Source organism: Gobius niger (assembly GCF_951799975.1).
Source record: "Gobius niger genome assembly, chromosome: 24".
NCBI lineage: Eukaryota > Metazoa > Chordata > Actinopteri > Gobiiformes > Gobiidae > Gobius > Gobius niger.
This window is the reverse complement of record NC_136875.1, coordinates 16,143,927-16,167,853: the sequence shown is the minus strand read 5'-3', so window position 1 is coordinate 16,167,853 and position 23,927 is coordinate 16,143,927. Positions and strand designations below refer to the sequence as shown.

General features: G+C 44.9%; 1 protein-coding gene across 1 annotated transcript in view; it reads left to right on the top strand.

Moving 5' to 3' along the window:
• The window catches only part of tgfbi (transforming growth factor, beta-induced), a gene marked incomplete at its 3' end in the record, with an annotated part of 69,017 nt that overhangs the window by 30,369 nt on the left and 14,721 nt on the right, over positions 1-23,927 (top strand). Inside the window, exons 3-11 of the mRNA XM_079582452.1 lie at positions 4,483-4,547; positions 5,049-5,206; positions 5,855-6,019; positions 8,315-8,461; positions 8,844-8,985; positions 9,415-9,627; positions 13,505-13,642; positions 14,654-14,796; positions 22,385-22,521. Coding sequence (XP_079438578.1) covers positions 4,483-4,547; positions 5,049-5,206; positions 5,855-6,019; positions 8,315-8,461; positions 8,844-8,985; positions 9,415-9,627; positions 13,505-13,642; positions 14,654-14,796; positions 22,385-22,521 — 1,308 coding nt within the window. The remainder of the gene's footprint in view (positions 1-4,482; positions 4,548-5,048; positions 5,207-5,854; positions 6,020-8,314; positions 8,462-8,843; positions 8,986-9,414; positions 9,628-13,504; positions 13,643-14,653; positions 14,797-22,384; positions 22,522-23,927) is intronic.

The window sequence follows — 23,927 nt, the reverse complement described above, 5'->3', positions numbered from 1 at the left end:
TGGGTCTGCTGGGTCTGGGTCTGGGTCTGACCGTTCTGTTGCTTTACAGTAGTGTTGAACATGACGTCCTCCTCATGAGTGTCCTCTGGGTCTGGGTCTGGGTCTGGGTCTGGGTCTGGGTCTGCTGGGTCTGGGTCTGCTGGGTCTGGGTCTGCTGGGTCTGGGTCTGCTGGGTCTGGGTCTGTGGTCTGCTGGGTCTGCGGTCTGACCGTGTGTGGTCTCGGACGGGTCTTTATGAGTCTGCAGGACTTCCTCTGAAACGCTGACTCTGCAGGAGCGTCTGCGAGCGGGAAGAAAGAATAAAGAATAAAGAATAAAGAATAAAGAATAAAGAATAAAGAATAAAGCTGCTGTTTCTCCAACGCCCAGACCGGAGAGACGGAAACACTGCTGCTCATGAATCAGCAGCTCTGCCCACGCAGCGGCCGGGCTGAGGCGAAACTTTTAATTTAGTTTTAGTCCAATTTTAGTCACAAAAATATCACTTTGACTAAAATTAAGACTAAATGTTTTAGTTGACGACATTAACACTGCTGAGGTGGTCAGGCTGAGGCTGAGGTGGTCAGGCTGAGGTGGTCAGGCTGAGGCTGAGGCTGAGGCTGAGGTGGTCAGGCTGAGGTGGTCAGGCTGAGGTGGTCAGGCTGAGGTGGTCAGGCTGAGGTGGTCAGGCTGAGGCTGAGGTGGTCAGGCTGAGGTGGTCAGGCTGAGGCTGAGGCTGAGGCTGAGGTGGTCAGGCTGAGGTGGTCAGGCTGAGGTGGTCAGGCTGAGGTGGTCAGGCTGAGGTGGTCAGGCTGAGGCTGAAAAAGTGGCAAAAAGGTCATAAAAAATGACAAAAAATTGATATAAAAAAATTGACGAAAAATGTGACAAATTTTGACAAAAAAGTGACAAAAATTGATGAAAAAGTGACAAAAATTGATGACAAAATGTGACAAAAAATGGACAAAAAATGACAGATATTTGTCAAAAAAGTGAGAAAACGTTGACGAAAAAATGATGAAAAATGTATGAAAAAGTGGCAAAAATGTCAGAAAAATGTCACAAGAAATGGACAAAAATTGACGAAAAAATGATAAAAAATGTAACAAAATGTGACAAAAATGTGACGAAAAAGTGAGCAAACATTGATGAAAAAGTGGCAAAAATGTCACAAAAAAAGACAAAAAATTGATTAAAAAAAATTGACGAAAAACGTGACAAAACAGTGACATAAATGAGTTGAATCCCCGACAAAAAAGTGATGGTAAAAAAATGTGCTGACGTGAGGACAAAGATCCTCTCGGTTCCGGCGGGAGTTCAGAGGTTAAAGGAGCCTCGTACTTTGAGAACAAAGGTTAGAATCTGCAAAGTCTGGTTAAAGTGAACAGGACTGGATGACGTCATGGTCCTGGTCTCTTTAATGAGCTCCGGTCTCGGCTAAATATGACGTTCTGCTTCTCCCAGTCCTGGGGCTGATATAATATAATAATGAGTTTCATATCGAGCTTTCAGAAGATTCACAATTTCCTGCTTTATTGATTGAAACTGAACCAGCCACAGCTGCAGAACCAGGTGGTGTTTTTATCCTCAGTTCTTCAGAGTAATGAGACGCGTCTGTGCGGCTCCTACTGGATTTAGAGCCGTTTATGAAAGAACATCCATCATCACAGCTCGTTTAACAAGATAAGATCATCCTTTATTGATATTATATTATTATTATCACTATGGAGAAGTGCATTTGTTGATTCAGCTCTGAGGAAACACTCCGGCTGGAAACGTGCATCAGTGCAGTCGTGAGGAGGGGTTCCTGATATACAAGATACGACGACCACGGAACGGTCCAAAGGTTGGGAACCACAGCTGTAGAGTCCAGATTAAAAAGAGAAAAGAGAGAAACAGGTGTGAGAACTGACTCCTCCTCAGGTCAGAGAAGCTCCTGAACTGAAGAGCAGAAACTTCTCCTCCAGACACAAAAACGACCACATGTTCTCCCTGATGAGTCATGTGACTTTATCTGTGCTGAGAGAGAAGACGCTGGACTTTGGGAGGGTTTTTGTTTAGTGTGGAAAAGTCCATCTATCAAGTCCAACATTAGAGCGGGATTGTTGGGGAAAACGTGATGTAAAGTTGATTTTTATCAATTTTTCGGTCAAATTCTTATCACATTTTTGTCCATTTTTTATCAATTTTATGCCATTTTTTGTCACATTTTTTGTCACATTTGGTCAAATTTTTTTGTCATTTTTTTTTTTACATTTTGTCACATTTTTGTCATTTTTTTTGGTCATTTTTTGTCACATTTTTGTTACATTTTTGTCAATTTTTGGTAATTTTTTAGCCAAATTTTTATCAAATTTTTATCACATTTTATACATTTGTTTGTCACATTTTTGTAGTTTTTTTGTCAAATTTGTATCACATTTTTATCACATTTTGTCACATTTTTGTCATTTTTTGTCAATTGACGAAAAATGTGACAAAAAATAACAAATGACAAAAAATGTGATAAAAATGGATGAAAAAGTGACAAAAATATGATGAAAATATGATAAAAATTTGACCAAAAATGACCAAAAAAATGACAAAAATGTGACAAAAATGTGAGAGAACATTAACTAAAAATGACGAAAAATTGATGAAAAAGAGGCAAAAATTTCACAAAAAAATGAAAAAAAATTGATGAAAATGACAAAAAATTGGTCAAAAAATTGGACGAAAAATTGGACAAAATATGAGAAAAATGTGAGAAAAATGTGAGAAAACATTAACTAAAAATGATGAAAAAGTGGCAAAAATGTCGCAAAAAAATGACAAAAATTTGATAAATGAAAAAAAAATGATAAAAAAAAATTGACAAAAAATGACAAAAAATGTGATAAAAGTTGATGAAAAAATGACAGAAATGTGACAAAAAAGTGAGAAAACATTGACAAAAAATGACGAAAAATTGATTAAAAAAAATTGGACTAAAATTTTTACAAAAAATGACAAAAAAAATGTGACAATAATGAAATGAGTTGAATAACCAACAAAAAATGAGCAGAGAGAAGGTTTTGTTGTGTGTTCTCAGGAAGCTTCCGCCTGCTGTGATGATCTCTGCTCTCAGGAACATTCGTCAGTAATCGTTCCCAGACTCAGACTCATTTACTGACTTTTACCGACTGTGTTTCAGGAAATGAACCAAACGCTGATCGTGATAAAACCCTGTCGTTCATGGGAAGTTGTTCTTCTCATAAAAGTCCATCTAAAGTTTCTCTAAAAGCTTCCAAACGTCCTCCATGATGTTTAGATCACAGGAGTTTTAAAACAGTCCCAGACCTGCTCCAGCTGGATGAAGTTTCCAGGCTCATGTTAAAGAACGAGAGGTTTGAACGTCTGTGGTTTGAGTTTAATGTGTTTTTACATAAACACGACTTCCACATGATGATGATGAGCAGGAAAACTCTTCCCAAACAATGGTAATAAAAACTACTGCCTCTGATTCTGATTCCATTAACCTCTTAACTCCCGCCTGCACCCAGAGGATCTTTTTCCTCACGTCATCTATTTTTTTTCCATCATTTTTTTGCTGGGTATTCAACTCATTTTTGTAACTTTTTTATCACATTTTTTGTCAATTTTTGATTTTTTTGTAACATTTTGTCACATTTTGGTATTTTTTTTTGTCAATTTTTCATCAATTTTATGCCATTTTTGTCACATTTTGTAAATTTTTTTGTCAAATTTTTATCACATTTTGTCACATTTTGTAATTTTTTGGTCATTTTTTTTTTTATTTTTTTTGTAAAATTTTTATCACATTTTTGTCATTTTTTAATCCATTTTATGCCATTTTTTGTCAAATTTTGTCAATTTTTTTTGTCAAATTTTTTTGTCATTTGTTTGTCACATTTTTGTCTTTTTTTGTCAAATTTTTATTACATTTTGTCACATTTTTGCAATTTATTTGGTTATTTTTTGTCAAATTTTTATCAATTTTTTATCACATTTTTTCACATTTTTTAATTTTCTTTTTGTCATTTTTTAATCAATTTTATGCCATTTTTTGTCACATTTTGTCAATTTTTTTTGTCAATTTTTTATCAATTTTTTATCAATTTTTTATCACATTTTTATCACATTTTGTCACATTTTAAAAAAAAAATTGGTGATTTTTTGTCAATTTTATGCCATTTTTTGTTACATTTTCTCACTTTTTTGTCACATTTCCATCATTGTTTTCGTCTCAGTTTTGTCGCTATTTTCTCACCTTTTTTCCAGAAGCTTTTGGATTGGGGTAAAGCCAAACTGGAGAAAATGTGCTCGGTTCAGGCGGGAGTTAAGGGGTCAAGGTGTCTTTAATCAGTTTATTGTGAAGAACTGAATGGATTTCACCAATGACTCACAGATATGATGAAAACTGACACATTTTCTTTTTGTTTCATCTTGAAAACATCTGAAACAAACAGCAGAAAAGTGCGTTTTGTGCGTCACGTGTCTGACCCGTCGTCCTGTGTGTTCCAGAGTGATCACGTACGAGTGCTGTCCTGGATACGAGAAGGTGGTGGGAGAGAAGGGCTGCCCTGCAGGTGAGGAACACCCGTCTGAGAGGACCTCACTGGACCTCACACTGACCCTCACACTGACTCTCACTCTGACCCTCACTCTGACCCTCACACTGACCCTCACACTGACCCACGTCTGAGAGGACCTCACACTGACCCTCACACTGACCCTCACACTGACTCTCACTCTGACCCTCACACTGACCCACACACTGACCCTCACACTGACCCACATCTGACAGGACCTCACAGGACCTCACACTGACCCTCACACTGACCCACACACTGACCCTCACACTGACCCACATCTGACAGGACCTCACAGGACCTCACAGGACCTCACACTGACCCTCACACTGACCCTCACACTGACCCACACACTGACCCTCACACTGACCCACATCTGACAGGACCTCACTGAACCAGTCCTGACTGCAGTACCAGTACTTGACTGCAGTACCTGACTGCAGTACTTGACTGCAGTACCTGACTGCAGTACCTGACTGCAGTACTCTTGTGCTCCAGCGCTGCCGTTGGTGAACATCTACCACACTCTGGGGGCCGTGGGGGCGACGACCACACAGATGTACACGGACCGAGCAGAACTCAGACCCGAGATCGAAGGACCAGGAAGTTTCACCTTCTTCGCCCCGAGCAACGAGGCCTGGGCCGCACTGCCTACTGTGAGTACTAGTACTACTACTGCTACTACAACAATACCTACTGCAAGTACTAATACTATAGGACAACTACTACTAGTACACTACCTACTGTAAGTACTAATACTACCCACTGTGAGTGCTGCAGGGCCTGTTGTCAGTGTCTTTTGGCCGTGACGTTTAACTGTTTTTAGTTTATTTATTGTTTTAAATGTCAGTGAACAAAAACAGACTCAGAACCTGAAGAGCAGTTTTCTGCAGGGACACATCCAAACTACAGAACAGACGAGCGAGTTCTAACCCGGGCTTTAGATCCAACCCTGATCGCAGGAGAGGATCTAGAGCAGGACCTGAGGGAATTCATCTAAAACATGGAGACAAGACGAGCCTCTGATCTCAGTCTGTGAACTTAGGTTCTTCTAGTCTCTCACAGAGCAGATGGAGAAGATCTTGGACACAGGTGATCCATCCTGAAAGACTCACATCAATCAGAATCAACCTTGTTCGCTCTGATGATGTTCTGTGTCTGTGATTGCAGGAGATCTTGGACGCTCTGATGATGTTCTGTGTCTGTGATTGCAGGAGATCTTGGATACTCTAATGATGTTCTGTGTCTTTGCTCTTGCAGGAGATCTTGGATACTCTAATGATGTTCTGTGTCTGTGATTGCAGGAGATCTTGGACGCTCTGGTCAGTAACGTGAACATCGAGCTCCTCAACGCTCTTCACTACCACATGGTCAACAAGAGGCTGACGTCGGAGGAGCTGAAGCACGGAGCCTCCTTCACCTCCATGTACCAGGACTTCAACGTCCACGTGCAGCACTACTCCAACGGGGTGAGGACCGAGCCGGGACTGAGCCGGGACTGAGCCGGGACTGAGCAAAGACTGAGCCAGGACTGAGCAAAGACTGAGCAAAGACTGAGCCAAGACTGAGCCGGGACTGAGCCAAGACTGAGCAAAGACTGAGCAAAGACTGAGCCAAGACTGAGCCAAGACTGAGCCAAGACTGAGCCAAGACTGAGCCAAGACTGAGTCAAGACTGAGCCAAGACTGAGCCAAGACTGAGCTAAGACTGAGCCAAGACTGAGTCAAGACTGAGCCAAGACTGAACCAGGACTGAGCAAAGACTGAGCCAAGACTGAGCAAAGACTGAGCCAAGACTGAGCCGGGACTGAGCAAAGACTGAGCAAAGACTGAGCCATGACTGAGCCAGGACTGAGCCAAGACTGAGCCAAGACTGAGCCAAGACTGAGCAAAGACTAAGACAAGACTGAGCCAGGACTGAGCAAAGACTAAGACAAGACTGAGCCATGACTGAGCCAAGACTGAGCCAAGACTGAGCAAAGACTGAGCCATGACTGAGCCAGGACTGAGCCAAGACTGAGCCAAGACTGAGCCAAGACTGAGCAAAGACTAAGACAAGACTGAGCCAGGACTGAGCAAAGACTGAGCAAAGACTGAGCCAGGACTGAGCCAAGACTGAGCCAGGACTGAGCCAAGACTGAGCCAAGACTGAGCCAAGACTGAGCCAGGACTGAGCCAAGACTGAGCCAGGACTGAGCCAAGACTGTGTCAAGACTGAGCAAAGACTGAGCCAGGACTGAGCCGGGACTGAGCCAGGACTGAGCCAGGACTGAGCCAAGACTGAGCAAAGACTGAGCAAAGACTGAGCCAGGACTGAGCAAAGACTGAGCCAGGACTGAGCCAGGACTGAGCCAGGACTGAGCAAAGACTGAGCAAAGACTGAGCAAAGACTGAGCAAAGACTGAGCAAAGACTGAGCCAGGACTGAGCCAGGACTGAGTAAAGACTGAGCCAGGACTGAGCCAAGACTGAGCCAGGACTGAGCAAAGACTGAGCCAAGACTGAGCCAAGACTGAGCAAAGACTGAGGCAAGACTGAGCCAAGACTGAGCCAGGACTGAGCAAAGACTGAGCAAAGACTGAGCCAAGACTGAGCCAAGACTGAGCCAGGACTGAGCAAAGACTGAGCCAGGACTGAGCCAAGACTGAGCCAGGACTGAGCCAGGACTGAGCAAAGACTGAGCCAAGGCTGAGCCAAGACTAAGACAAGACTGAGCCAGGACTGAGCAAAGACTGAGCCAAGACTGAGCAAAGACTGAGCCATGACTGAGCAAAGACTAAGACAAGACTGAGCCAGGACTGAGCAAAGACTGAGAAAAGACTGAGCCAGGACTGAGCAAAGACTGAGCCAAGACAGAGCCAAGACTGAGCCAGGACTGAGCAAAGACTGAGCCAGGACTGAGCCAAGACTGAGCCAGGACTGAGCCAGGACTGAGCAAAGACTGAGCAAAGACTGAGCAAAGACTGAGCAAAGACAGAGCCAAGACTGAGCCAAGACTGAGCCAGGACTGAGCAAAGACTGAGCCAAGACTGAGCCAAGACTGAGCCAAGACTGAGCCAGGACTGAGCAAAGACTGAGCCAGGACTGAGCCAGGACTGAGCCAAGACTGAGCCAAGACTGAGCCAAGACTGAGCCAAGACTGAGCAAAGACTGAGCCAAGACTGAGCCAAGACTGAGCCAGGACTGAGCCAAGACTGAGCCAAGACTGAGCCAGGACTGAGCAAAGACTGAGCCAAGACTGAGCCAGGACTGAGCCAAGACTGAGCCAGGACTGAGCCAAGACTGAGCCAGGACTGAGCCAGGACTGAGCCAGGACTGAGCAAAGACTGAGCAAAGACTGAGCCAAGACTGAGCCAAGACTGAGCCAAGACTGAGCCAGGACTGAGCCAGGACTGAGCCAAGACTGAGCCAGGACTGAGCAAAGACTGAGCAAAGACTGAGCCAAGACTGAGCAAAGACTGAGCCAAGACTGAGCCAAGACTGAGCCGGGACTGAGCCATGACTGAGCAAAGACTGAGCCAAGACTGAGCCAAGACTGAGCCAAGACTGAGCCAAGACTGAGTCAAGACTGAGACATGACTGAGCCAAGACTGAGCCAAGACTGAGGCAAGACTGAGCAAAGACTGAGCCAAGACTGAGTCAAGACTGAGCAAAGACTGAGCAAAGACTGAGCCAAGACTGAGCACTAACCGCTGAGCCACCGGGTCAGAGAAGTCATAAAGCGAGTGTGTTCTTACCTAAACCCGTGTCCGTGCGCCCCCTTCAGATCGTGACGGTGAACTGCGCCCGCCTGATCAAACCGGACCAACACTCCACCAACGGCATCGTGCACGTGGTGGACCGGGTCATCACGGCCGTGTCCAACGACGTGCAGACCATCATCGAGGTGGACGACGACCTGGAGACGCTCAGGGTGAGAGTACTTCACTAGTACTTCACTAGTACTTCACTCATTATTCACTCATGCTTCACTCATACTTCACTCATACTTCACTCATGCTTCACTCATACTTCAGTCATACTTCACTCATGCTTCACTCATACTTCACTCATACTTCACTAGTACTTCAGTCATACTTCACTCATACTTCACTCATACTTCACTTATACTTCACTCATACTTCACTCATACTTCACTCATACTTCACTCATACTTCACTCATACTTCACTCATACTTCTCTCATACTTCACTCATACTTCACTCATACTTCACTCATACTTCACTCATATTTCACTAGTACTTCTGAAACTACTGCATAAATACTTCTGTCCTAAAGGTTTGTTTGTTTCACAGACGGCGATCGCGGCGGCCGGACTCACCGCGATGCTGGAGGCTGAAGGACACTACACGGTGTTCGCTCCGACCAACGAAGCCTTCGAGAAGATCCCTCAAGAAACGCTCAACCGTATCCTCGGAGACCCCATCGCTCTGAGAGGTCAGTCCCCTCCCTCAACATCTGCATCCACCTCCCTCAACATCTGCATCCACCTCTCAAACATCTACATCCACCTCCCTCAACATCTGCATCCGCATCCACCTCCCTCAACATCTACATCCACCTCCCTCAACATCTGCATCCACCTCCCTCAACATCTGCATCCACCTCCCTCAACATCTACATCTACCTCTCAAACATCTGCATCCACCTCCCTCAACATCTACATCTACCTCTCAAACATCTGCATCCACCTCCCTCAACATCCACCAGTTCAATCACTTGACTGTGAATGACACTGCTGCCCAGAGGGGGCGCTGTGGAGCTCCCAACAGCCTGACCAGTGGCTGAGGGACAGATCCATCCTGGAACGTGTGTGATCTAAAACCTCAGGCCTGTTTCAGAGACGGTCTCCCCTTTGCGTTTCAGACATGCTGAACTACCACATCCTGAAGAACATGCAGTGCGCCGAGTCCATCGTGGCCGGGACGCCGCTGGAGACCCTGCAGGGCACGGTCCTGGAGGTCGGCTGCGACACCGACGCCATGACCCTCAACGGAAAAGCCATCGTCACCAAGACTGACCAGCTCGGCACCAACGGCGTGGTGCACTACATCAACGAGCTGCTCATCCCCGACTCCGGTGAGGACGGACAGCAAAGACTCTGGACTTCAGAACATGACTGACCTTTGTGTCAAAGACTCTGGACTTTATAACATGACTGACCTTTGTGTCACAGACTCTGGACTTTAGAACATGACTGACCTTTGTGTCACAGACTCTGGACTTCAGAACATGACTGACCTTTGTGTCACAGACTCTGGACTTTATAACATGACTGACCTTTGTGTCACAGACTCTGGACTTTAGAACATGACTGACCTTTGTGTCAAAGACTCCGGACTTTATAACATGACTGACCTTTGTGTCAAAGACTCTGGACTTTATAACATGACTGACCTTTGTGTCAAAGACTCTGGACTTTCTAACATGACTGACCTTTGTGTCAAAGACTCTGGACTTTAGAACATGACTGACCTTTGTGTCACAGACTCTGGACTTCAGAACATGACTGACCTTTGTGTCACAGACTCTGGACTTTATAACATGACTGACCTTTGTGTCACAGACTCTGGACTTTAGAACATGACTGACCTTTGTGTCAAAGACTCCGGACTTTATAACATGACTGACCTTTGTGTCAAAGACTCTGGACTTTATAACATGACTGACCTTTGTGTCAAAGACTCTGGACTTTATAACATGACTGACCTTTGTGTCAAAGACTCTGGACTTTAGAACATGACTGACCTTTGTGTCACAGACTCTGGACTTTATAAGATGACTGACCTTTGTGTCACAGACTCTGGACTTTATAACATGACTGACCTTTGTGTCACAGACTCTGGACTTTATAACATGACTGACCTTTGTGTCAAAGTCTCTGGACTTTATAACATGACTGACCTTTGTGTCAAAGACTCTGGACTTTATAACATGACTGACCTTTGTGTCAAAGTCTCTGGACTTTATAACATGACTGACCTTTGTGTGAAAGTCTCTGGACTTTATAACATGACTGACCTTTGTGTCAAAACTCTGGACTTTATAACATGACTGACCTTTGTGTCAAAGACTCTGGACTTTATAACATGACTGACCTTTGTGTCACAGACTCTGGACTTTATAACATGACTGACCTTTGTGTCACAGACTCTGGACTTTATAACATGACTGACCTTTGTGTCAAAGACTCTGGACTTTATAACATGACTGACCTTTGTGTCAAAGACTCTGGACTTTATAACATGACTGACCTTTGTGTCAAAGACTCTGGACTTTAGAACATGACTGACCTTTGTGTCACAGACTCTGGACTTTATAACATGACTGACCTTTGTGTCAAACCCTCTGGACTTCAGAACATGACTGACCTTTGTGTCAAAGACTCTGGACTTTATAACATGACTGACCTTTGTGTCACAGACTCTGGACTTTATAACATGACTGACCTTTGTGTCAAAGACTCTGGACTTTATAACATGACTGACCTTTGTGTCAAAGACTCTGGACTTTATAACATGACTGTCCTTTGTGTCAAAGACTCTGGACTTCATAACATGACTGACCTTTGTGTCACAGACTCTGGACTTTATAACATGACTGACCTTTGTGTCAAAGACTCTGGACTTTATAACATGACTGACCTTTGTGTCACAGACTCTGGACTTTATAACATGACTGACCTTTGTGTCAAAGACTCTGGACTTTATAACATGACTGACCTTTGTGTCAAAGACTCTGGACTTTATAACATGACTGACCTTTGTGTCAAAGACTCTGGACTTTATAACATGACTGACCTTTGTGTCAAAGACTCTGGACTTTATAACATGACTGACCTTTGTGTCACAGACTCTGGACTTTATAACATGACTGACCTTTGTGTCACAGACTCTGGACTTTATAACATGACTGACCTTTGTGTTAAAGACTCTGGACTTTATAACATGACTGACCTTTGTGTTAAAGACTCTGGACTTTATAACATGACTGACCTTTGTGTCACAGACTCTGGACTTTATAACATGACTGACCTTTGTGTCAAAGACTCTGGACTTTATAACATGACTGACCTTTGTGTTAAAGACTCTGGACTTTATAACATGACTGACCTTTGTGTCACAGACTCTGGACTTCAGAACATGACTGACCTTTGTGTCCAAGACTCTGGACTTCTAACATGACTGACCTTTGGGTCAAAGACTCTGGACTTTATAACATGACTGACCTTTGTGTCACAGACTCTGGACTTTATTACATGACTGACCTTTGGGTCAAAGACTCTGGACTTTATAACATGACTGACCTTTGTGTTAAAGACTCTGGACTTTATAACATGACTGACCTTTGTGTCAAAGACTCTGGACTTTATAACATGACTGACCTTTGTGTTAAAGACTCTGGACTTTATAACATGACTGACCTTTGTGTCACAGACTCTGGACTTTATAAAATGACTGACCTTTGTGTCCAAGACTCTGGACTTCTAACATGACTGACCTTTGGGTCAAAGACTCTGGACTTTATAACATGACTGACCTTTGTGTCAAAGACTCTGGACTTTATAACATGACTGACCTTTGGGTCAAAGACTCTGGACTTTATAACATGACTGACCTTTGTGTCACAGACTCTGGACTTTATAAAATGACTGACCTTTGTGTCCAAGACTCTGGACTTCTAACATGACTGACCTTTGGGTCAAAGACTCTGGACTTTATAACATGACTGACCTTTGTGTCAAAGACTCTGGACTTTATAACATGACTGACCTTTGTGTCACAGACTCTGGACTTTATAACATGACTGACCTTTGTGTTAAAGACTCTGGACTTTATAACATGACTGACCTTTGTGTCACAGACTCTGGACTTTATAAAATGACTGACCTTTGTGTCCAAGACTCTGGACTTCTAACATGACTGACCTTTGTGTCAAAGACTCTGGACTTTATAACATGACTGACCTTTGTGTCACAGACTCTGGACTTTATAACATGACTGACCTTTGTGTCACAGACTCTGGACTTTATAACATGACTGACCTTTGTGTCAAAGACTCTGGACTTTATAACATGACTGACCTTTGTGTCAAAGACTCTGGACTTTATAACATGACTGACCTTTGTGTCAAAGACTCTGGACTTTATAACATGACTGACCTTTGTGTCACAGACTCTGGACTTTATAACATGACTGACCTTTGTGTTAAAGACTCTGGACTTTATAACATGACTGACCTTTGTGTCAAAGACTCTGGACTTTATAACATGACTGACCTTTGTGTCAAAGACTCTGGACTTTATAACATGACTGACCTTTGTGTCAAAGACTCTGGACTTTATAACATGACTGACCTTTGTGTTAAAGACTCTGGACTTTATAACATGACTGACCTTTGTGTTAAAGACTCTGGACTTTATAACATGACTGACCTTTGTGTCACAGACTCTGGACTTTATAACATGACTGACCTTTGTGTCAAAGACTCTGGACTTTATAACATGACTGACCTTTGTGTCACAGACTCTGGACTTTATAACATGACTGACCTTTGTGTTAAAGACTCTGGACTTTATAACATGACTGACCTTTGTGTCAAAGACTCTGGACTTTATAACATGACTGACCTTTGTGTTAAAGTCTCTGGACTTTAGAACATGACTGACCTTTGTGTCAAAGACTCTGGACTTTATAACATGACTGACCTTTGTGTTAAAGTCTCTGGACTTTATAACATGACTGACCTTTGTGTCAAAGACTCTGGACTTTATAACATGACTGACCTTTGTGTTAAAGACTCTGGACTTTATAACATGACTGACCTTTGTGTCAAAGACTCTGGACTTTATAACATGACTGACCTTTGTGTTAAAGTCTCTGGACTTTAGAACATGACTGACCTTTGTGTTAAAGACTCTCTGGACTTTTTAACATGACTGACCTTTGTGTCACAGCAAAGACTCTCCTGGAACTCGCCGAGGGCTCCAACGTTCCCACGGCGACCAGGCTGTTCGTGGAGGCGGGGCTTAACACTCACCTGACGGGCTCCGAGGCGCTGACGCTGATCGCGCCGCAGGACGACGCCTTCAGAGGTGAGACACGCCCACCTGTCAGTCCAGGTCAGAGGTTCTTCATCTCTAATCCACGACTTTAACGGAGCCAAAACAGCGACAAAAATGAAACAAAAACAAGGATAAAATGAAACAAAAGAGTCTGAGGAGCAGGTTTTCTCTAGCTCTAAAACAAGCGGCTCAGGACTAACACCTGAACTGTGCACTGCGGGTCTACTATGACCACGTTAGAGTCAGTGTCTACCATCTGCAGCATTAGTTCTTCTGAACTTCTCCTTCATGTAAAGCTCAAATTGGTTCGGTTTTATTTCCTGAACTGAATCTTGAATGGAATCGGGCCCTTGTGAAGAAATCGATTTGGGAAATCTGAATCGATTCCCAGCCTTCGATTGAACACATGTCCTAAAGAAAAGGAGCTTTGCACTTTTGTGAACTCTCAGTCACAGCACTGGCTGATCCTCGAGCAGAGAGAGTCCACGTGTGAGACAGGGGTCAAAGGTCAGATCTTTTAAGACTGTATGAGCCGTTTCCTCGTCATGTCAGAGCCGTGTAGTCTGTGGCTTCACACGAGAGAGAAATGATTTATTACGGAAACATGTCCTGAAGTCTCTGATCTGTGCACTTTGTGTCACGTTAAAGCCCCGGTTCAGTCTCGTATATTCTGCAGTATTTCCTCAGTATTTCCTCAGTATTTCCTCAGTATTCCTGTGTACTAACAGTACTTCTGTACAGGCGGTGTATATTCTGCAGTATTCCTGTGTACTCACAGTACTTCTGCACAGGCGGTGTGTACTCTGCAGTATTCCTGTGTACTAACAGTACTTCTGCACAGGCGGTGTGTACTCTGCAGTATTCCTGTGTACTCACAGTACTTCTGCACAGGCGGTGTGTACTCTGCAGTATTCCTGTGTACTAACAGTACTTCTGCACAGGCGGTGTGTACTCTGCAGTATTCCTGTGTACTAACAGTACTTCTGTACAGGCGGTGTGTACTCTGCAGTATTCCTGTGTACTCACAGTACTTCTCTACAGGAGGGGAGGCGATGACTCCGGCCCTGAAGACGCTTCTGTCTCAGCTCATCCTGAAGGAACGTCTGTCGTCCAAGTCTCTGTATCACGGGCAGGAGCTGGAGACGCTGGGAGGACTCAGGCTCCGGGTGTTCGTCTACAGGAACGTGAGTCCCACCAACACACATACTTATACATACATATACATACTTATACATACTTATAGATAGATACTTTATTGATCTCACAGAAGGAGAAATTCATCCGATGAGACGATGAGAGAGCAGTTTTTGAGACGCTGCCAGTGAAAACAGGAAAGAAATATATCGTTTTTTGTACTTCTTTTCCAAACTGTTCCAACTGTCAAAGCGACACCTCATAAACAAACATTGTACAGACAGAGTTCAGACTCAGACGTTCGGATCTGGCCTTCAGAGGTTCCTCAGAGGTTCCTCAGAGGTTCCTCAGAGGTTCCTCAGAGGTTCCTCAGAGGTTCCTCAGAGGTTCCTCAGTGCATCACGAGGTCTAAACCCTCTCGTCCTGATCCGGGCCCGGGTCTGGCTTTGATTTCCTCAAACATCTCCTAAACTTCCTCGTGTCTTTGGCTCAGCCCCTCGTTTCCTCTGGGCCGTGATTGGTCGTCGGGGGGAGCCGTCCTTTGTTGTGGTTGGCCGACGGCGGCGACGGCGTCTGTTGCCGGGCAGAACGCGGCTCCTCGGGGGGAAGTGAATAATAACGGGCGTGTGGGTTCGCTCTGGTTCTGATTAATGATGGCACTAAAGGCTGGCGGAGACGGGAACAGACCAGGACTTTACTGTTCTTTCAGAAACCACCGGGACTGGACCAGGACTGGACCAGGACTGGACCAGGACTGGACCAGGACTGGACCAGGACTGGACCAGGACTGGACCAGGACTGGACCAGGACTGGACCAGGGCTGGACCAGGACTAAACCAGGACTGGACCAGGACTGGACCAGGACTAAACCAGGACTAAACCAGGACTGGACCAGGACTGGACCGGGACTAAACCAGGACTGGACCAGAGGAACATACCAGGACTTTACTGTTCTTTCAGAAACCACAGGGACTGGACCAGGACTGGACCAGGACTAAACCAGGACTGGACCAGGACTGGACCAGGACTAAACCAGGACTGGACCAGGACTGGACCAGGACTAAACCAGGACTAAACCAGGACTGGACCAGGACTGGACCGGGACTAAACCAGGACTGGACCAGAGGAACATACCAGGACTTTACTGTTCTTTCAGAAACCACCGGGACTAGACCAGGACTGGACCAGGACTAAACCAGGACTAAACCAGGACTAAACCAGGACTAAACCAGGGCTAAACCAGGACTAAACCAGGACTAAACCAGGACTAAACCAGGACTAAACCAGGACTAAACCAGGACTAAACCAGGACTAAACCAGGACTGGACCAGGACTAAACCAGGACTAAACCAGGACTAAACCAGGACCAAACCAGGACTAAACCACTGGGACTAAACCAGGACCAAACCAGGACTAAACCAGGACTAAACCAGGACCAAACCAGGACTAAACCAGGACTAGACTCATGATGGACCAGAGGAACAAACCAGGGCTGTACTTTAAGGCTCCTCTTTCAGATTCAAGGCCGTGTTGCACAAATATTGGGCCGATGTTGAGGAGGTTTGACGAAACGTGTGTAATGTAAGAAACTAAGACCTGGAGTTGGAGACTGGAGTCACCGCTGGTCACGGAGACGTCCCTGAGACCTGGAGATACGGCGAGTCTCCAGGTCTCGCTGAGGTTTGTCGTCCTCAGCCTGAGAGACGTTTCTGTGACGTCCCTGTAATGTCTCCGAGACTCCAAGGAGACTCCATACATCTCCATCGATCTCCTAAGTCGACAGGTCTCCGTGACTCGAGTCTCCATCAGCCCAGGTCCTGCTGCAGGTCAAGCCTCCTGATTCACACAACGGCTTCCCTGAAAAGTCACTAAACTAAATGAAGGCCATAAGAACCTTCTCAGTGACGTCGCTCAAAGGATTCACTGCAAACATTCAGAAGCAGATTCAGCTGCAGCTCAGACTGAACACTGCAAAAAGTGGATTCTAAGCAAGCAAAAAATGTCTTACTTTAAGAAACAAGTTCTTATTTTTTCCCTAAAAAGTAATATTGTTTTGCCGAGTTTTCTTGAGAAAAAAAATCTTATTTTAGGAAATAAAATCTACCCATTTCTTGTTCAGATAAATTTGCTAAAAACATGATAATGTTTCTTGTAACAAAGAAAAACTTTTTGAATCTTCTTCAGTTTTAGACAAAGAAATTTTTTTCTTATTTTAAGAAAAACTAAGATCAACAACTCTTAATGTAAGAACTGCTTCTCACAGAGAGATAAAACATTCCATTCTTTACAGTGGGGGCTCGGTGGCACAGCGGTTAGAGCCTCAGCTTCACAGCTCGAAAGGTCCTGGGTTCAATTCCCACCATTAGTATTAGTATTTATTAAGAACATTTTACTCAAAAATGTGTGTAATTTAGAACATTTACTTAAATCAAGCAACATTTGTAAAATATCCACAATTTTTCACTAAATAAGAATGTTTTCCTTAAATTATTCCATTTTCTGAGGACATTTTGCTTAATTCTAGTTATTTCTTTGCTTAAATGTAGTGTTTCTTTCTTGTTTTATGAAGAGAAAAATATTCTAGGAAAAAGAATTCTTAGCAAGAAAAAAACACTGACCCCATTGGCAGAATTTTTTTCTTAAAACAAGACAAAACGTCTTATTTTAAGATGTTTTTCCTTGTTTTTAGGAGGGCACTTTTTGCAGTGAAATGTTTCTCTCGTTTGCTCCAGTTTCCCGTCGTTTCGTTTTGAAAGTCGTCATTTCCTCTCACGTCTCTGTCTGACTGAATGTTTGTAAATCTGACAAATGAATTACACCGAGATTTTAAACCTGCCCTCGTCCAAACAGGTCAAACAAGTCCAAGGCTCTTCCCCCGTCAGAGGTGTTCAGAGGTGTTTGCAGACATTGTAGACGTTGTAGACGTTGTAGATGTTTGTAGACGTTGTAGATGTTTGTAGACGTTGTAGATGTTTGTAGACGTTGTAGATGTTTGTAGATGTTTGTAGACGTTGTAGATGTTTGTAGATGTTTGTAGACGTTGTAGATGTTTGTAGATGTTTGTAGACGTTGTAGATGTTTGTAGATGTTTGTAGACGTTGTAGATGTTTGTAGACGTTGTAGACGCTGTAGATGTTTGTAGATGTTTGCAGACGTTGTAGACGCTGCTGCTCTCCTGCTCACAGCTCACATGTCTGGTGTAAGCCCGGGTGAGCCTGACGTCAGTTTCCGCGGTTACGGCCCCAGGTCTTGGTGATCGTCTCCAGATGGTTTTAGGATCATCGTTAATCACCAGCAGAGCTGAACCCCTCGACCCCCGCGCTGCCTTCAGGCCCCGTCTGACAGGAGGAGCTTCACTGTCCAGGACCTGGTGCTGCTGCTCCACTACTTCACAAAGGGAGGGGTTCAGACTGAGGAGGAGCTTCACTGTCCAGGACCTGGTGCTGCTGCTCCACTACTTCACAAAGGGAGGGGGGTCAGACTGAGCAGGATCTTCACTGTCCAGGACCTGGTGCTGCTGCTCCACTACTTCACAAAGGGAGGGGGGTCAGACTGAGCAGGATCTTCACTGTCCAGGACCTGGTGCTGCTCCACTACTTCACAAAGGGAGGGGGGGTCAGACTGAGGAGGAGCTTCACTGTCCAGGACCTGGTGCTGCTGCTCCACTACTTCACAAAGGGAGGGGGGTCAGACTGAGCAGGATCTTCTCTGACATCATGTGAGGGAACTGATCCTCTTTGTGGAAGCCCAGACTCTGACGAAGAGCTTTCATGAGTTTAGTTTAGTGTAGCGTCTTCTTCTTCTTCACTGCTCCTCAACACAGACTCTGTTCTTCTTCTTCACTGCTCCTCCACACAGACTCTGTTCTTCTTCTTCACTGCTCCTCAACACTGACTCTGTTCTTCTTCTTCACTGCTCCTCCACACAGACTCTGTTCTTCTTCATCACTGCTCCTCCACACTGACTCTGTTCTTCTTCTTCACTGCTCCTCCACACAGACTCTGTTCTTCTTCATCACTGCTCCTCCACACAGACTCTGTTCTTCTTCTTCACTGCTCCTCCACACAGACTCTGTTCTTCTTCTTCACTGCTCCTCAACACTGACTCTGTTCTTCTTCTTCACTGCTCCTCCACACAGACTCTGTTCTTCTTCTTCACTGCTCCTCAACACTGACTCTGTTCTTCTTCTTCACTGCTCCTCAACACAGACTCTGTTCTTCTTCTTCACTGCTCCTCCACACAGACTCTGTTCTTCTTCATCACTGCTCCTCCACACTGACTCTGTTCTTCTTCTTCATCACTGCTCCTCCACACAGACTCTGTTCTTCTTCTTCATCACTGCTCCTCCACACAGACTCTGTTCTTCTTCTTCACTGCTCCTCCACACTGACTCTGTTCTTCTTCATCACTGCTCCTCAACACAGACTCTGTTCTTCTTCTTCACTGCTCCTCCACACAGACTCTGTTCTTCTTCATCACTGCTCCTCCACACAGACTCTGTTCTTCTTCTTCACTGCTCCTCCACACAGACTCTGTTCTTCTTCATCACTGCTCCTCCACACTGACTCTGTTCTTCATCACTGCTCCTCCACACTGACTGTTCTTCTTCTTCATCACTGCTCCTCCACACTGACTGTTCTTCTTCTTCATCACTGCTCCTCCACACAGACTCTGTTCTTCTTCATCACTGCTCCTCCACACTGACTGTTCTTCTTCTTCATCACTGCTCCTCCACACAGACTCTGTTCTTCTTCATCACTGCTCCTCCACACTGACTCTGTTCTTCATCACTGCTCCTCCACACAGACTCTGTTCTTCTTCATCACTGCTCCTCCACACTGACTCTGTTCTTCTTCATCACTGCTCCTCCACACAGACTCTGTTCTTCTTCATCACTGCTCCTCCACACAGACTCTCACGCTTCGTTGGTGCTTCGTTGGTGCTTCGTTGGTGCTTCGTTGGTGCTTCGTTGGTGCTTCGTTGGTGCTTCGTTGGTGCTTCGTTGGGGCTTCGTTGGTGCTTCGTTGGTGCTTCGTTGGTGCTTCGTTGGTGCTTCGTTTGTGCTTCGTTGGTGCTTCGTTGGTGCTTCGTTGGTGCTTCGTTGGTGCTTCGTTGGTGCTTCGTTGGTGCTTCGTTGGTGCGCACTTCGTTTTTGAGTGGATCCTTCAGCATCAATAATTGGTTTTCATGTTTCTTTATCTTTTATTAAACTTCCATCTTTTTCCTGATTTTCAGCAGTTTTTAACTAACGACTAAAACCAAGACCCGAACAAAGACCCAGACTAAAACCAAGACCCGAAACACGACCCAGACTAAAACCAAGACCCGAAACACGACCCAGACTAAAACCAAGACCCGAAACACGACCCAGACTAAAACCAAGACCCGAAACACGACCCAGACTAAAACCAAGACCCGAAACACGACCCAGACTAAAACCAAGACCCGAAACACGACCCAGACTAAAACCAAGACCCGAAACACGACCCAGACTAAAACCAAGACCCGAAACACGACCCAGACTAAAACTAAGCAAAGATCAAGACCCGAAACAAGACGGGACCAAGACCACAACTAAGAACCAGACCAAGACCCGAACAAAGATCAGACCAGGACCAAGACCCGAGCCAGTTACCAATGATCAATTTCTCAAAAACGAAGTGGCACAAACGCTATTTTTATGTGCACAAACGAAGCACAAACGAAGCACAAACGAAGCACAAACGAAGCACAAACGAAGCACAAACGAAGCACAAACGAAGCACAAACGAAGCACACCATTTTGAAGCAAATCGGACACTATGGGGGGGCCAACTTATTTTTATAATAAATGTTAGGTTTGTGGGACCCTGGTATAAGCGGATTAAACAACGAGGAACCGCGTTAGACGTTATAATGCAGGAGGAACTCCATTATAACGTCTAACGCGGCTCCTCGTTGTTTAAAGGAACAGGCCACCGTTTTTACATACTGAGATATGCTCTTACCTCACTTTAGCCGAGTTAATATATCCCCGTCTGGTCTTTGTCCCTCCTAAAGGTTATTGACGGAAGTGAGCGGGGAAGTCTTTAGGAGTTACTGCGCGGACGTTTTATTCCTCGTATCATTACGCCTCACAATATAGTCCCCCTTTTTATCTGCTTATTAAATCGACATGCTACATTTCTGTGTAAATATACTTTGCATGAAAACACTTCACGTAACTTTATTTAAATAGGGAACACGTGGAAGAGCTTGGTAGCTTCTATCGTGAGCTTTTTTGGAGCTATGTGACATGTGGGAGAGGCTGCGTATGTGTGAGCGCACGGACAAAGACCAGACGGGGATATATTAACTCGACTAAGGTTAGGTAAGAACATATCTCAGTGTGTAAAAACGGTGGCCTATTCCTTTAATCCTTACTTATATTATGGACAAAAAATTGTCTTGCAATCAAACAAAAGTTGCATAAACATTCAACATTGTAAAATGTATTGCCCCCCCCCCCCCCCCCCCTGTGATCCACCCCTGCCCCCACTTTAACCAAGCTCATTTTCCCGTTAAGTTTTACCCAAATCTCAAAGCTTCTCAGACTTTTTGTTCCTCTTTATCACAACTGTGTTCTTTCATCCTGGTTTTCAGCGATATTTTGTCGCTTTGTTCAAGAAGCTTAGGGATTTTGCTGAAGCCAAACTGGAGACAATGTTCTTAGTCTCATTGAAGCCGCAGAGTTATTTAAACGTATGTGGACGGTTAAGAGTCGGTCCTTTCTGCGGTTTCCTCCTCGTCCTCGTGGAAGCTGAGGAGCGGCGGCCATGTTGACTTCAGCGACTCCTTTAAATGACATTAAACTTCCATCCCTTTAAATTAGATTATTGCATAAGCCCTGCAGAGAAGGTTATTGTTCATATCTGAGGAGAAGAGAAAACAGTCCTGAAGCAGAGACACATGTTCCTGAGGAGCACAGTCTGCTTCAGGTTAAGGAGGACCTCAGGAGCTTCTGTCACTCAGGACCAGACCTGACTTTTCCCTCATTGTTCTCACTCATTATTAGTGCTTTTTTGGTCACGTTTTGATGCTTTTTTTCAAGAAGCTTTTAGATTTGGGTAAAGTCAAACTGGAGAAAATGTTTTCAGTTCAGGTGAAGGTGAAGAGGTTCAATGTGTGGATAGTTTTATGTTCTCTGCACAGACACAGAAACTGGGATTGAGTCTGAGCTCCATGAGTCTGATCTCCATGAGTCTGGTCTCCATGAGTCTGATCTCCATGAGTCTGGTCTCCATGAGTCAGGTCTCCATGAGTCTGGTCTCCATGAGTCTGGTCTCCATGAGTCTGATCTCCATGAGTCTGAGCTCCCTGAGTCTGATCTCCATGAGTCTGATCTCCATGAGTCTGATCTCCATGAGTCTGATCTCCATAACCTGGTTCCAGTCCAGTGCAGATCAAAGTCCATGTGAAGCCGTGATAACCACATGTATGAGCCGTGATCCTCACATGTATGAGCCGTGATCCTCACATGTATGAGCCGTGATCCTCACATGTATGAGCCGTGATCCTCACATGTATGAGCCGTGATCCTCACATGTATGAGCCGTGATCCTCACATGTATGAGCCGTGATCCTCACATGTATGAAGCTCCTCCCGTGTCTCGTCTGCAGAACCTGTGCATCGAGAACATGTGCATCGCGGCTCACGACCGAGTCGGGCGTTTCGGAACCATGTTCACCGTGGACAAGCTGCTGTCGCCCCCTACAGGCACCGTGATGGACCTGCTGAAGGCCCAGGACCGCTTCAGGTATGACACACGCCTCAGGCACACGCTACAGGCACACGCTACAGGCACCGTGATGGACCTGCTGAAGGCCCAGGACCGCTTCAGGTATGACACACGCCTCAGGCACACGCCTCAGGCACACGCTACAGGCACACGCTACAGGCACCGTGATGGACCTGCTGAAGGCCCAGGACCGCTTCAGGTATGACACACGCTTAAGGCACACGCTTAAGGCACACGCTTAAGGCACACGCTTAAGGCACACGCTTAAGGCACACGCTACAGGCACCGTGATGGACCTGCTGAAGGCCCAGGACCGCTTCAGGTATGACACACGCTTCAGCACACGCTACAGGCACATGCTACAGGCACATGCTACAGGCACATGCTTCAGGCACACGCTTCAGGCACCGTGATGGACCTGCTGAAGGCCCAGGACCGCTTCAGGTATGACACACGCTTAAGGCACACGCTTAAGGCACACGCTTAAGGCACACGCTTAAGGCACACGCTACAGGCACCGTGATGGACCTGCTGAAGGCCCAGGACCGCTTCAGGTATGTCACACGCCTCAGGCACATGCTTCAGGCACACGCTTCAGGTAGATACAGACGGCATCTCTGGAATCGCCCATATATGGTCATTTTTGAAAACAGTTAAGGGGGAAAACTATTTAGAAAAAATCTAAATTGTCTCTATTTATTCAAAAACTACTTTAACAAACGCTGAATTATGAATATAGTTTCTACTAAATAAAGATACAAAGACATGGGGAGGAGCAAAGTGGTTCAACAGCCCATAAATACATAAAAAACGGAGAATGTTAACTTCATGCTAGCTCATGTTAGCATCGGGCTAATGCTAACGGTTAGCTAGCGCTAGCTACAACTTCCGCTTTTTCACTTCTACTGAACAATCTGCTGTGAGGAAACATCCATATGGGCCTGATTTACACTTGACTTTATTTATGTGATAAATAAGTTCATATTCCACCAGAAAATGGCTAAAAAGAGGGAAAAATGAGTTGCCGTCTGTATCTATCTTGTCATAGAAGGGGGCGTGGCTTCGCCGAGGGGGAAAATAGAATCTTTAGAGAAACACAATTTTCCCTCTTTCTGGTGGAAAATCAACTTATTTATGTGGATATTTTCTCACAGCAGATTGTTCAGTAGAAGCGAAAAAGCGGAAGTTGTAGCTAGCGCTAGCTAACTGTTAGCATTAACCCGATGCTAACATGTAGCATCAGGTTAGCATTCTCCGTTTTTTATGTATTTATGGGCTGTTGAACCACTTTGCTTCTCCCCATGTCTTTGTATCTTTATTTAGTAGAAAACTATGTTCATAATTCAGCATTTGTTAAAGTAGTTTTTGAATAATTAGAGAAAGTTTAGATTTTTCTCCAAATTGTTTTCAAACATGACCATATA